This window comes from Phaethon lepturus, unplaced genomic scaffold, assembly GCF_000687285.1.
Source record: "Phaethon lepturus isolate BGI_N335 unplaced genomic scaffold, ASM68728v1 scaffold52730, whole genome shotgun sequence".
NCBI lineage: Eukaryota > Metazoa > Chordata > Aves > Phaethontiformes > Phaethontidae > Phaethon > Phaethon lepturus.
In genome coordinates this window covers 1-13,802 of record NW_010515125.1, presented here as the reverse complement: position 1 = coordinate 13,802, position 13,802 = coordinate 1, and the positions used below count along the sequence as shown (strand labels likewise).

The 13,802-nt window shown below is 45.5% G+C and overlaps 1 protein-coding gene across 1 annotated transcript; it reads left to right on the top strand.

The window, feature by feature from the left end:
• Nucleotides 1-435: 435 nt before the first annotated feature.
• On the top strand, nucleotides 436-7,625 carry LOC104626939 (solute carrier family 2, facilitated glucose transporter member 3). Its single transcript, XM_010294991.1, has 10 exons — nucleotides 436-450; nucleotides 2,298-2,393; nucleotides 3,735-3,895; nucleotides 4,204-4,444; nucleotides 4,606-4,768; nucleotides 5,427-5,614; nucleotides 5,993-6,097; nucleotides 6,524-6,625; nucleotides 6,888-7,091; nucleotides 7,410-7,625. Exons 1-10 carry the CDS (start codon nucleotides 436-438, stop codon nucleotides 7,623-7,625), a joined length of 1,491 nt encoding a protein of 496 aa, XP_010293293.1.
• Nucleotides 7,626-13,802: the final 6,177 nt, after the last annotated feature.

Sequence of the window (13,802 nt, the reverse complement as noted above, 5' to 3'; positions counted from 1 at the left end):
TGAACCCGGTGCAGGTTGCCAGGGGATTACAGTTACACAGGAACAAGCAGAATTGGGGCAGCTTGGGGTCATCACCGCCATATTGATGGGAGATACGGGTAGTGTGAGAAGATGAGGCAGAGGAAAGGAGAGCATCTGGTCAAGGTCGCTTAGAGGAGGGCTGGGAGTCCGTTTGTAGCTGGGTTCAACAAGTTGTACTGCTCTTGAGCTTCTGTGAAGGGGGCTAGTGAGAAGCACCTCCTAGATAATAAAGCTCCTGATGCCTGTGGTCGGAGGGAGGAGTGGTGGTTTGAATTCCTTGCTGGTGTATAGACCTCAGCCTTGAGGATGGGTGGGTGTAGCTGTACTATTTCTGAGCTCCCTGTTTGCCTTTTGGGAAGTGAGGCACTTCCAGCAGTAATAGATGATCCACACATTAAATCCTGGTCTGTCTCAATGGAGACAGGCCATGTGATGTCTAGGTGGTAGGAGACTGGGTAGGAGATGAATAGCAGGCAACAGCCAGGGGAAGGGAGTATGAAAGAGAGTAGAAGAACTAACCTCTTTGTAGCTTGCATACTGTGTAGCCACAAAGCAGGTACACTATGGTCCCTGCTACACCCAGAAGAAAAAGGCTAACTGTGACTACTGCAAGCCATGACAAAGCAGAGGCCCAGGGAAAGATGTTCTTGTATTGACTCACTGTGCTGAAAATGTGGAGAGCTGGGTTTTGTCCTCAGCTTTGCTATACCTGCTGACTAGGGATGACCTGGTCTGGAGTCCTAGAAGTGCTTAGATGTCTTAATGCCCTTTTACAGGCATCCAGGTGCTTTGAAAGAGCTGTGTCCTTGTGACTCCGTGCCAAACTTCCTTGTGACAAAAATGAGGGGAGTGGTGGCAGGGACAAGGTGGCCTAGACCATGTAAGGTGTGTTCAGGTGTGAACACTACCTCTAGAGTCATCTGCCCCCTGCAAGAGAAAGACCTTGTCCCCTTTGTCTCCATCACTCACCTTGGCAGCAAGAGAGCTCAGCCTGAGACATTTACATGATGTAGGTGGGCGAAACAATGCCTGAGAGTAATTTCCCCGGTTTCTGTTTACTGGGGCCTAACTGGTAGATGTGTGAGGGTTGCGCAGGCTGGAAGAGCCTACATGCTTGGCTTGAAAGGTTGATAAAGGTGGTATGAGCACTAGTAGAAGGTTATTGGCAAAAATTTTAGACAGCCTTGGGAGCCACTGCTGCTGGAGCTGAGCTGGAAAGTGAGAAACTGGAAGAGCTGACAGTAGGCCCCGTGGAGTACTTTCCTCTCCTCTGCTAGCCTTGGGACAATAATTGGAAACCTTGGAAAAGGGACTGTTAATATTTTTGAAAAACTTCCAATCCCTCCTGAGACAGAAACCTGATCTTTCCAAATTGTGCCAGCTCAAGCACTGGCTGTCTAAGTGCCAACTCCTGAGTCACCTGCTCCCCCATGCCTCCCTAACACAGCTGGCTTAAATGCCACAAGCTTTAAAAAGGCAGAAAAAGTCAGATGCTTGTCACTGATACTTAAATTACTCAGTCTGTGGGATGTCTGAGGTTGGATCTTCAAGCTCTGAATGCTCTGAGGGCTCAGCAGTTTTTAATAAATAGACATTCACATATACTGAAATTCCAGGGGCTGTGCTTCATTTAAAATACCAAGTGTTGCTACAGCTTCAAGAAAAATAAACGGGAAGGTTGGCAGCACTGCTGCTGCCTCTGTGAAGCAGGCTGCTGTGCCAGGTGCCCTGGGGCAGGGTTGGGAAGCTCTAGCCTGGGAAAAGCAGGCCTGTTGCTGAAGAGTGCATGTTTTAACTGTTAGGAGTGACTGCCAGGATAGCTCATGGGCAGATCTGAGACTCGATTTATGGGAATTTGTCAGTTGGCACCAGGAAGTGTTAGACCCTTGTTTCATGACATGCCAGAGATCAGCAAAAGCTTTTCTGTAAAGCAGATCAACCCAAAATAACAGCCACTAATGCAGCCAGTGTATTCATTACTAATGAGCTGAGAATAGTTGATGAAGGTCAGGAGATAATAAAGGGGAGGTCCTGACAGGCCCTTCTACTTCTAGTCAGAAAAGTCTTTCATGATGTACAGTTGCATCTCCCTTTCCAGGGTCTCTATTACTGGTACCCATCCTTCCTGGATAAAAGCCCATTCCCTGCCCTTGGCACGCTTGCACAATTGCACCTATGAGCTGCAGCTGCTGTTTATGCTGAAGAGAAACTTGGGTTGTGTAGAAAGCATGAGTAACCAAATTAACTAAATAAATGTTTGCTCTCTCTTTCCACAGAAAATCACAGCACCCCTTATCTATGCTGTTTCCATTGCTGCGATTGGATCTCTCCAGTTTGGGTACAACACTGGTGTCATCAATGCTCCTGAGAAGGTGAGAGGGCGAATGAGTTGGGGAGATGGTATGAGGGAGGTGCTGATGGGAAAACAAATGTGTAGAAAGGAGAGGAGCTGTCTCCCACACAGATAATAATTCTGTTCTGGTTTATGAAGTCAAGACAACATTCAAAAACCCCCCTCTCAACTACAACAATGGACAGGAAGAGCAAAGTTTTGGGGAGGAGAGAGAGCAAGCAGAGAGGTTAAGTCTCTTAAGGAGTGCGGAGGGGGCAAGAGGGCTCCAGCTGCCATTTCCTGGTAGGTCTATATTTGGTGCATGGAGGAATGTGAGCCGCCTCATTTTTGAGTCAGAATAAACTAGCCATGGCAGAAGGAATGTGGAGAGCAGTGTGCAGAAAACAGTTGAGGGTTGGTAGGGATTACAGCTGCTCCGGTTTAGTTTATCTCAGGGACCGTCTCGGGCTTCTTTATTTTGTTTGTTCATTCCTTGTGTTAAGTATAGATTCAGTGCTTGTAAAAGGATTGTGACTGGGACACTCTGACCAAATCATCTCATGACTGTAGGCTAAGAAAGAAGAGAAGAGATGAAGAAAATGAGAAATGTGGTTTTCTTGTAACTATAAGATGGTTCCCCTCTCTCAGGAACTGAGTCACCAATACCACATCCACCCTGTCTCCGGGAAAAGATGTCACATGGGGGGGTGGGGGGGGAGGTGTGTCCTCCCTAGCTAATGTCCTGCTGCCATCTGCTGGGGGCAGACATTCTGAGGCTGTGTCCCCCTCAGCCTTTGCAGAAACTTCCTCATTATCTAAGAGGATGCCTCAGAAATTAGCAACACAGCCCTGTCACATCCCCACGGGAAAATGAAGGATTGTTTTACATATTGCTGCAGTTTTTCAGGCTTACCTCAGTGAAACATTTTGTGTCTCTTAACTGTTTCCATCCCAGAAAGCCCATTCCTCCTGCCAGAGTTATGATATTGCCAAAAATGTTCCCTTCCATTCTCTGGTCATGACTTCTTGCTCTGTCTCATGCCCCCTCCCAAGCACCACCAGTGACTCACATGATCCATAAGCAATCAGAAGATAAGCTTGTTTTCCTTAATAAACACTGGCCTACCTCTCCATATTCAGTGAAGCAATCTCTCCCTCATCATACTGCTACTGGTCTACTGAATACTCAATGAAAGTTCCTCTTTCTGTACTCTCATTTTCCCCTTGTATGACTTGTTGCTGCCTACTGAATTTTTAGGGTCTATACTGGCTTCTTGCCTCCTTGATACCAGAAGGAAGACCTCAGAAGTACTCTTCCCTCTCCAGTGCAAAATGTCTCCCACTGGATTGTAACTTTGTCCTCACCTGGTTTCACTTGCAGATCATACAGAGGTTCTTCAACAGAACCCTGTCAGAACGGAACAGGGAGGTTGTCTCCCCAGAGCTCCTCACCTCTCTGTGGTCCCTTTCTGTGGCAATCTTCTCGGTAGGAGGTATGATCGGCTCATTCTCAGTTAGCCTGTTTGTCAACAGATTTGGCAGGTAAGTTGGGAAGAGGGATAAGTTCCCTAATCCAAGCCATTAGGAAATTTTTCCCTTCTACAATGGAGTGTTGGGAGGAAGAGGGCAGAGGTGAGAGGAAGGGAGGAGGAGGCTGGAGGGGAAAGAAGACTGTATGGGCTGCAAAAAGAAAGAAAGGGTTGCAGGCCAAGGCAGGAGCTGAATGGGAATTACTCTGTTTTCCTTCCACCCTTGAGACTGGGGATCATGGGTAGGTTTACCCCCTCTCCCAATGATTTTCCCACTGTATTGGCAGTTTAAGCTCAGTCTTGACATCTTTACCCTGGCAGGAGGAACTCCATGCTACTGGTGAACGTCTTGGCCTTTGCTGGTGGCACTCTCATGGCCTTATCTAAGATGGCAAAGGCAGTGGAGATGCTGATTATTGGCCGCTTCATTATTGGCCTCTTCTGTGGTCTCTGCACTGGCTTTGTGCCCATGTACATCAGTGAGGTCTCACCCACCAGCCTCCGTGGAGCCTTTGGCACCCTCAACCAGCTGGGCATTGTTGTGGGCATCCTGGTGGCCCAGGTAGGCTTGACACAACCTGATTCTGCTACCAGGGGAAAGGGGACTGAGGGAGGGCGAGGTGGGCCACACTTGCCATCAGGTGCAGCATGTGGTCCTGCCATACTCACTAGTGTGGGAATGAGGAATTGGAGTGTTTGAATCATTGTATTTCTTTGGTGTAGATCTTTGGCCTGGAAAGAATCATGGGAACTGAAGCACTTTGGCCACTGCTTTTGGGGTTCACAGTGATCCCAGCAATCCTGCAGTGTGTGGCTCTTCTTTTCTGCCCTGAGAGTCCCCGTTTCCTATTGATCAACAAGATGGAGGAAGAGAAAGCACAAGCAGGTAAGAACTCATCTCTGAAGCAGCAGGACTGTATTCTGGCTCCCAGCCTGCACTGAAGTTGAGTGGGAGGCTAGGACTGACTCTAGAGACTGTGGTGGCTCAGGGTGTGACTCCCAGAGGGCATCAGGCCCTCCCTCCCATCATTTAGGTCACACCAGTGCCAGGCAGTGTGAGAAACCTGGCATCCCAACAGAGGCCTCAGGTTGGGATTAAGATGTGAGGAGTGGCACCTGGCCTGGTGGGATGTAGCAGGTCCAGCTGTTGCAGCTCTGTCAGCTCCCCCTGAAAGGCACGAAATAGGCTGACATTTAACAAGGGGCTTGGAGGGTGTTTACCTTTCCTACTGCAGAGGGCTGGAGTTGGGTCTGGCAAGCAAGTGAACAGAATTAGGGATCAAATGTAAGTTACATGAGATCAAGCAACATGAGCAGAACCTAGGCCTGGTTTCCATGCTAATCACAGCACCCTGACATCTGTGTTGAAAAGATGAGCAAGACTGCATGTAGAGGCTTGGTCTTTCCCTTGCAGCAGGCCCAAACACTGACTGGCAGGTGGTCCAGCCTTCCCAGTGTGCACTCCCTGAAATAGCAGGGTGGGGGGAGGGAACCTACAGTCCGTGTGAGTATTATACCTGGCACTTTTTGATTCCTCCCTCCAGTTCTCCAGAAGCTTCGTGGTACACAAGATGTGTCTCAAGACATCCTGGAGATGAAAGAAGAGAGTGCTAAAATGTCCCAGGAAAAGAAAGCAACTGTGCCAGAGCTCTTCCGTTCTCCAAACTACCGTCAAGCCATTATCATTGCCATCATGCTGCAGCTCTCCCAACAGCTCTCAGGCATCAATGCTGTGAGTTATCTTCTGTCCCATCTGCTGGGCCTCCCATATCTCTGGCTGCACTCGCAGTTGCCACTAATGTTGAAAGAACTGTGCTTCCAAAAACCTCTTTGTTCCTTGACTGGAAGTCACTGTTTTGTGATACTGCAGAGATTGCTGAGATGGAAGGTGGAGATTATATTGGCTTTCACTTTTCCCACGCACACCTTGGCAAGACATTGCAGCCTTGCCTCAAGTGAATGAACATTGACCGGAAGCATGCTGTTTTTACACTATTGAGTGCTTCTTAGAAACTACTTGTTGGGCCTGCAAGCCATTAGGCAATGAACGAAGGACATGCTCTCAAATGCTGGAATCATGACTGTGTCCAACTCTTGCTTCTCTTCCCAGGTATTCTATTATTCTACAGGGATTTTTGAAAGAGCTGGTATCACACAGCCTGTGTATGCCACTATTGGAGCTGGTGTGGTAAACACTGTCTTCACTGTTGTGTCGGTAAGTGGAAGAGGGCCTTATGGTGAGAGATAACTTGTCTGCTTGGGCTTTTTGGGACATGTGACTGAAGACAAGTAGCCAGGCTGTGGCAAAGCATTGGGCTAGGCAGTGGCCTATAAGAGCAAGGGAAAAAAATGCATTGAAAGCATTGAGGGAGGAGAGGAGGGGGGAAAAAAGGGGTATTGTTATCCTTTTGGAAGAAAGGGAAGGTGGAAAAGCAGTGCATGGGGGAAAAGAATGAGAGAAGGCAGTAGCAAGAACCAGAGATTAAAAACTTGTGCCAAGGATGGAGCAGCCTGCACTGAGATAAACAGTGGCACTGAGGGTTACAGGTGGATAAAAGAAAAAGGTGCAGGGCACACTAAGCAAGGGAGCCTCTTGCTGCCGAAGTCACAGATTTTTTTTCTTCTTCTGCCATGCTTCCAGCTGTTCCTGGTGGAGCGTGCAGGGCGCAGAACCCTCCATTTAGTTGGTTTGGGCGGCATGGCTGTGTGTGCTGTTCTTATGACTGTCGCCTTAGCTCTAAAGGTGAGTAATTAGTGTTCTTGTCCAGGCTGACCCTGGCAGGGGATCTATAAGTTTGTACATCTGCCTTGCCCTGCAATTCTGACCTGTAGGGAGGTACAGCTGGGGCTAGACCTGAGTGCACAGGTGGAGAGTGCAGCTTCCTAACTCCGGAAACTGCCACAGTGTTCACAGTGCAGTAGAGAAAGTTGTGACACTGGAGATCGCATTGTGCTGTGCCATATTTGCCTCCAGTTGCAGCTGACCATGTTTTGTTCCCTTGCAGGATGTTGTGGAGTGGATCAGATACATCAGCATTGTTGCCACTTTTGGCTTTGTGGCTCTTTTTGAGATTGGCCCTGGCCCTATCCCCTGGTTCATTGTGGCAGAACTCTTCAGCCAAGGCCCACGGCCTGCAGCCATGGCAGTGGCTGGTTGTTCCAACTGGACCTCTAATTTCTTGGTGGGAATGCTCTTCCCCTATGCAGAGGTAAGGACCCAGTTTGCAAAGCACTGTGAGAATGCTGCAGCATTGGAATAGTTGTCAAGAGTGGTTGTAGAATCTCCACCCTTGGAGACTTCAAAACATGACTATATGACCCTTAACCTGATCTCTCCTTGAAGTTGTCCCTGCTTTGAGGGAACAACTTTTTTTCCCGTTTTTAATTTCATTTTAAAATGCTGTGAGAAAGTAAAAAAGGACATTGTTGAAAAAAGGTGTTAGAATTTTGACCTGTCAACAGCAAATGACTTTGGATTAAGGTTTATGAGCTTTTCAAATTAAAACCTGCTTTTGTCCTCCCTGCAGAAACTATGTGGCTCCTATGTCTTCCTCATCTTCCTTGTTTTCCTGGTCATCTTCTTTGTCTTCACGTTCTTCAAAGTGCCGGAGACCAAGGGCAGGACTTTTGAAGACATCTCCAGGGGCTTTGAAGGACGGGCAGAAGCCAGCTCCACATCACCTGTAGAGAAGAACCCCATGGTGGAGCTGAACAGCATACAACCTGACAAAGAAGCTGCCTAAGATTTATGATACACCCCTTCTTCGACTCTTACCATTGCTTAAAGAGTCATTAAAGGAATGAGCAAAGAAAATCATGAGAACTGGGACATTTTTTCCTCCCTCAGTTGCTGCTATTTTATTCTTTGCACCCACATACTTGCCCATTCTGCCAGGCTTACCAGCATTAAACAAATCTGATATGGGTGATCCCACTTTAAGTACTGGAAGGCACCTGACACTTGCAAAAATAATCTCATCTTCCCTGTCACAAACATCAGGAGAACAGAGAAGAGCTGGCAATATTTTTGCTTTTCTCACCTATAATTGCTATTTGGGGTTAACTTATGCACGCAATGACCATTACGTATTTGAATCTAATTACTATTTTTGTAGTGAGTTGAAGTGATCCACTGAAGTTCCTGGCCCTTTGAGTCTACTCTGTGTGTGTGTGTGCAGTGTTACACTGGAATTTAACAAGCCTACCAAAAAGCCATCTCCTTGCTTTTTCCTATCCAGTGTGCACTTTTTTCAGCCTCAGGAAAAAGGGGACCAAGTTACATGCATATTTTTCCTGCTCTTTTATTTTTTTGTATAGACAGACTGAAAGCATACTTTTACTTAAGTTTATTTATTTGTATGTCACTTTGTAAATATTTATTTTTTTAATGGTGTACAAAAATGTACAGATAATGAAATTGAAGATGTTTAAGAGAAATAGCTATTCTAACAAGATGCTGTAGACTTGAGGTGCAATAAGACTGTGAAGGAGAAATGTGGTACTAAACAGAGGAGACTGGGCATTTTGGATGGTATGTACAACAGAGCCAATTATGCACATCACCTTTAAGTTATTTGTGCCCTCTGGAAAGAAGTCCAAAGAATGGCATACTAGTGAGAAGAGGTATGTTTGTCCACAAAATCTCTGTTTGGGATTTTTTGTGTGGCAATTTTAAATATTGTTCTCAAGTGTTTGATTGGAAAGTGTGGTATTGCAGCAAATGGATGTTGTTAGTTTATATTTTCAGTCATAATTAAGCACTGTATGGGATGATTGAGGGTGGTGATTGCAAACCAGAAGGTAACTTTTCCTGCCTTCGCTTCATTTTATGTTTTTGGCTTTTCTGCTGTATTCTAGTAGGTCAGAAAGCCTGAAATTTGCGGATTGCTACTTAAGTGTGAAGATAAAAATTATTTTCCAAACTTGTTTTTTCTTAGCAACTGTTATTATAAATATTAGACAGAGGCATGTAGCATGACCCTTCTGGACACAGGAATGGCCAGTTATGGCATGTGTAAGTTCATAAAGGTAGAGATGCAAGACTAGAGACCAGAGCTATTGGAACTTGCTAACTTAGCAGTGTGAAATGTCTGTAGTGCTTGGTCCACTGGCTGATTGTAGGCCTAATGTTTTTGCACCATGAGTCCCCTCTGGAAGATCTGCAGGGCATTGGTGCTCACCAGTGTACAGCATATGCTGTGTAGATATGTACAGCTCTAATACCTCCGCTGATCAAAGGGATATAGCAGATAGTAATTGTACATTGGTAGCTATTGGTCTCCCTGCCTGTCATACTGCTAGGCGATCGAGAGTATGGATACACCTACGCTTCCTGCCAAGCTAGCACAGTTCAGGAAGGCAAAAATTATGCATATGGTGTACTTGAAATCAAGGGTTGCAAGTTTTGCTTTGCTGACTGCAGCACTCTGTCAAGAGAGGCTCCAGGTCCATGTCTGTCCAGACCTGCACAAGCTATCTAAAGGTAGCACAGAGGTAGGTCCAGTTTAAACTCCTGCTCTTAAGATCTTCTTTGTTTTTGGACATGATCAAACTCGGGTCTACCTGCAAACTCATGCTGGAGTTCATCGACAGATAGCCTAGAAGAGAGGCAGGCCCGCTGATTCCAAGGTCAGTAGAAGGAAGAAAAGCTGGGGAAGACAGGAATGACAGCAAAACTGTCATAGCATGGGTAGACCAAGCTTTCTTGACAATATACTGCTTCAGAGCAGGTCAGAGAAGTTCCCCATGATGTATATTCTGGGGGCATCTCTGGTGTTTTCAGTAACTAGAGTGATGACACTTGTACCTTCCCTAATGAGAAACAGTTGCAAAGTTCAGTAAAATTTGCTGCTGTGAAATACTTCCCATGACTTCCTTTAGAATACTCCAGCTTTGCACAATGCAATCCTACTACATCCAGTTTTCCCTAGCTTTCTATCAGGTTTCCATGCCTGACATTTTTTTTCTCAGAAGTATTATATATGACTCCTTTCCCAGTTTTCATATTTTGGCTCAGTTATACAGATTTTTGTGCCCTTCCTTTGGCCCTCCAACACCTCCAGACATATTTCTATATGGGCATCTGTATGTTAGGAAATTTCCCCTGCAGCTGTGCATAAGAGCATTCCATACTTTGCATCAGAGATGTGTTGGGTTGGACCAAAATATGTAGGTCTTTCCCACATGGTATCTTTGTTATTTTCTTTTTCTGTAACAGCGTTGTGAATATTTTGGATGGGTTTTATATGCTTATTAATGTGGTTGTTTCCTGTTTTTAAAATAAAAATTATAGAACTAAGTATATAGTTTGGATTTTTTACCTTTGCCCTGTAGGTCTTCTGTTTCTTACTCCTTTATCACAGCCTGGGACTACATCCTGGAATGTTCGCAGCTGCTGCCCTACAACCTTTCTGGCTAGCCCAGCACCCTGGATTTGCTGTTTTATTCTAGTGGAAATGACCATTACTTTGCCTCCATGCATACTGCCTCAAATTCCCTTACTATTCCTTAGGAGTTTTCAAACTAAACAGATGTGCTTCTCTGGCTCTTGTTTACCCAAATCCTTTTGTTTGCATCAAAATCCTTTCCCAACATTCCTCAGTAACAGGAGGGGAAAGGGGCTAGAGGTTAGGAATCCTGCCCAGAGCTAAAACACCTGAGACTTCTGCCCTTGACCTCCTCTGAGAGTGGTCCTCAACTTCACCCTAAAGGGGAAGAGGGAGACCTACCCCTGTAAATGATGCTTTGCTCCCTGTCTGGCAAGTGACTTTAATGTGCTCCTTGAAAATCTTGCCTGTGTACACAGTACTGGGTGCCTGAAAGGAGCAGGGTGAAGAGGAAACCCCACTGTGCGGAGAGAGGTCAGTCCCCAAGAGCTGCTCCCTTATCTCCAGGGACCATAGCATTTGTGACCCACTGGCAGGTCTCTGGAGTGCTCTCACCTATAGCTTTCTTGCATCCACTTATTGCCATGAGGGAACAAGCTCTTGTTCTAGTGCACTCCTTTCCCTGTCCTACAGGCATCTTAAAAGCCTGAGGAGTCTGTACCTATGTTTCACAGGCAGAAACTGTAAGAACAGTTCATCAAAAACTAAGGAAACTTCAGAGAAAGAGGATGGAGGGAAGTGAGAGGAAGGAAAAGATGGCAGAACTCAAAGAACCCTAGAGGAAGACTCAAGCTAACACAAGTCCAGAGTCAGCAGGCTCCACAAAGCAACCAGGAAACAGTAGGGCAAAATGTAAAGTCTGAAAAAGCGTAGCATGACACAGAACCAGCACAGGCTTTCTGAAACCTGGCATTACTGACTGCTGCACATTCCTAGCTGATGCCTGTGTTTTGCAAAGTTTGCTATGCAACTAACCTAAGAGCTGCTCTGGGCTAAGCTGTCTATGATTGGTTTTCAACTCTTGGCTGAGCTGAAAAAAAATAAAACCCAGCCACCCAAACTCACAAGCATATCTAGGTCAAACTTAACTCTAACATTTCTGTTTTCTTGTCAAAATGGGAACCAGAGAGCAAAATCATCCAGGGCCAAAGCACATGATTCACTGAGCCCTAAATTAATTATTATTTGTCTAGTTTTTGTGATAAACTTTTGGTCAGGGAATGAGTGTTTTAGATGTGGTTATTTTATTTCTGAAAATTTAAGAAAGCTTCAAAAGGAAAAGCTGTTTGCAATTAAATCGTTTGAATGCCTGAAGATGGGTTGTTTTCAGTTGGAAGCTGTTCATCACATTCAAGTAAGCATATAAGCAGTTCTTACGGCCACCACAATCCCACATGAAAATGTCATTCAAGTCTGAGAGGGGTGACAGGGGTGGCAGAGCTAGCCTAGATAGGTATGTCTTTGAGACTACCCACAGAACTTTGTTCTGGCTTGCTGTGTGCAAGTGGCACTGCAGAGACCTTCAAAGCATTGCACAGGCCTCTCAAAATCAATTGTCCAGCCCCCAGAGCAGTGTGTGAGATTAAGGTTTAGCTACAGCAGGCTTTTTTCTTACTAATATCCCGACATTACCTCTTGGGTATACTTGGAGCTGGTGAAGTATTACCTCTGGTGGGAAGCAGAACACTCCAAGTATCTGCATCCCATCCCTAACTGGAGCTGAAATGGAAGGGAGGAAGGCAGCAAGGGAGCACAAAAGTAGAATGTGATAGTGAAGGAAGTGAAAATTTAATCAGATAATAAGTTTTGGAGGAACCGCCCTCCCTTTGCCACTTCCACTCTCTTTGCCCAACAGCCTACATTACAAAACCTGTGAGCTTCTGGGAACTTTTTCAGATGTCACACCATTGGCAGAGGTAGAGGTCATGCCAGGTAAGGACCACTCTGGATTCCAGCTCTGTTCCAGTTGTCTTCATAGTATGCTGCTGGGAAGAGACAGCATTCAGGGAAATTAGGCTTGCTTAGACAAGGAAAGAAAACGGTTTTGTTTCCTAAAATATATATTTTAAGACAATTTAATTGGTGGTACTCAAAAGTATGCCATATCTAGTGGAGACAGGCTCTGTAACTTTTAAATCAATACACTTGCTGTGGTAAGCCTTGTTTCTATGCTATACCCCACTAAAATACACAGTATTTACAAGAATTCTTTTCTTTCTTCATGAGACACAGCTTCAGCATGTCTGATAGACACATGACTGACCTGCTAAGTCTGTTTTCTGCTTGCATTGCACAACCATTTTTGGTTTAGCAAATAGTCACGTGGATTTGTGTAAAGCAGTCACACTGGTGCACCAGTCACTGTGGCGTATGCAATGTGGGATCATTGCAGATCATGTACTGAACGAGGTCATTCATGCAATGATCAACCTGATCAAACATCACCCAGTCTTTTATCTCTGCTCTGGTCTCTGTTTCATACCGTTTTCTTCTCTTCTCCATCATGAACAAATTTGTCTTCCATCAAGAAATTTGCATCTCCATCGTGAACAAACTCAGATGTTTATTACTTCCTTTCTATTCCTGTCACCAACTGCTATTGTCACCCAAACTGCATATTATTTTGTTTTTAACTTGTATTCATACATTAAATACTTCGGGGTCTGGACTATCTTTGTTCCCCTCTGCTTTGCTTATTTCTTTCAAAGTGCTCTCTCTGATATGGATCAAAACTCTCAGTGACATGTCTTAACCTCATAGCTCTGCTTTGAGTGTAGTCAATGATGCAAGTCTGTGACCTAAAGAGTCCACAAAATCTAGGACAGAGTCACAAGAGTAATTTTCCACTGAGGGACTCATAGGGATGAAGAGCCAGGAGAGGACAAAAGCTGGCAGCAGTGGTGAAGGAGTGGAGGGATATAGATGCAGCAGTGTGGCTGGAGAAGTTTATGATGTATGGAAAAGCCTGTAGGAGGCTGAATGCAGAAGGAAAACAGTGAAGATTATGAGGATGTACTGAAGCAATCAGTAAAAAGAGAATGGCGTGTTGCTGACCTCCAAGGAAAGGAGGAATGAGATGCAAGCTAAAAAAACAGATCTGGAAGAAAGGTGAGGCAGATGTGAGTAGCTGGAACCAGGACTGAGAGAAAGGAGTATGAACTTTGACAGAAGCAGGTGAGAGAGTGAGGAAGAGAAAGATAGAAAGACAGACTGTGCAGTAAAAAAGCACAGCCACAGCACGAAAGTACGGGGCCTTGAGCTGCATACAAAATTACATGAAGCCTCATAGGACTCTGATAGCTTGTGACGCACAGGCAAGAGGTCATCAATTCTTCAGGGAAAGGGAAATATGGCTGCCCTGTCCACCATGAATGCCCACGAGAACCTTTGCAGCTGAAACAAATAGACATTTCAGAGACACAGCCTTCCTAGCAGTGGGACTCACCTCTTGGTCCACAAAGCTGGGGTTCTCCTTGTATTCAGGAGGGCACTAAAAATGCCTGTGAAGTGCCACAGCCAGGAAGAACTGATGGG

Coding starts and splice junctions, on each gene's coding strand:
- LOC104626939 (XM_010294991.1), top strand. Junction 4,769..5,426: donor GGAAGAGAAAGCACAAGCAG/GTAAGAACTCAT, acceptor TCCTCCCTCCAG/TTCTCCAGAAGCTTCGTGGT. Junction 7,092..7,409: donor TGCTCTTCCCCTATGCAGAG/GTAAGGACCCAG, acceptor TCCTCCCTGCAG/AAACTATGTGGCTCCTATGT.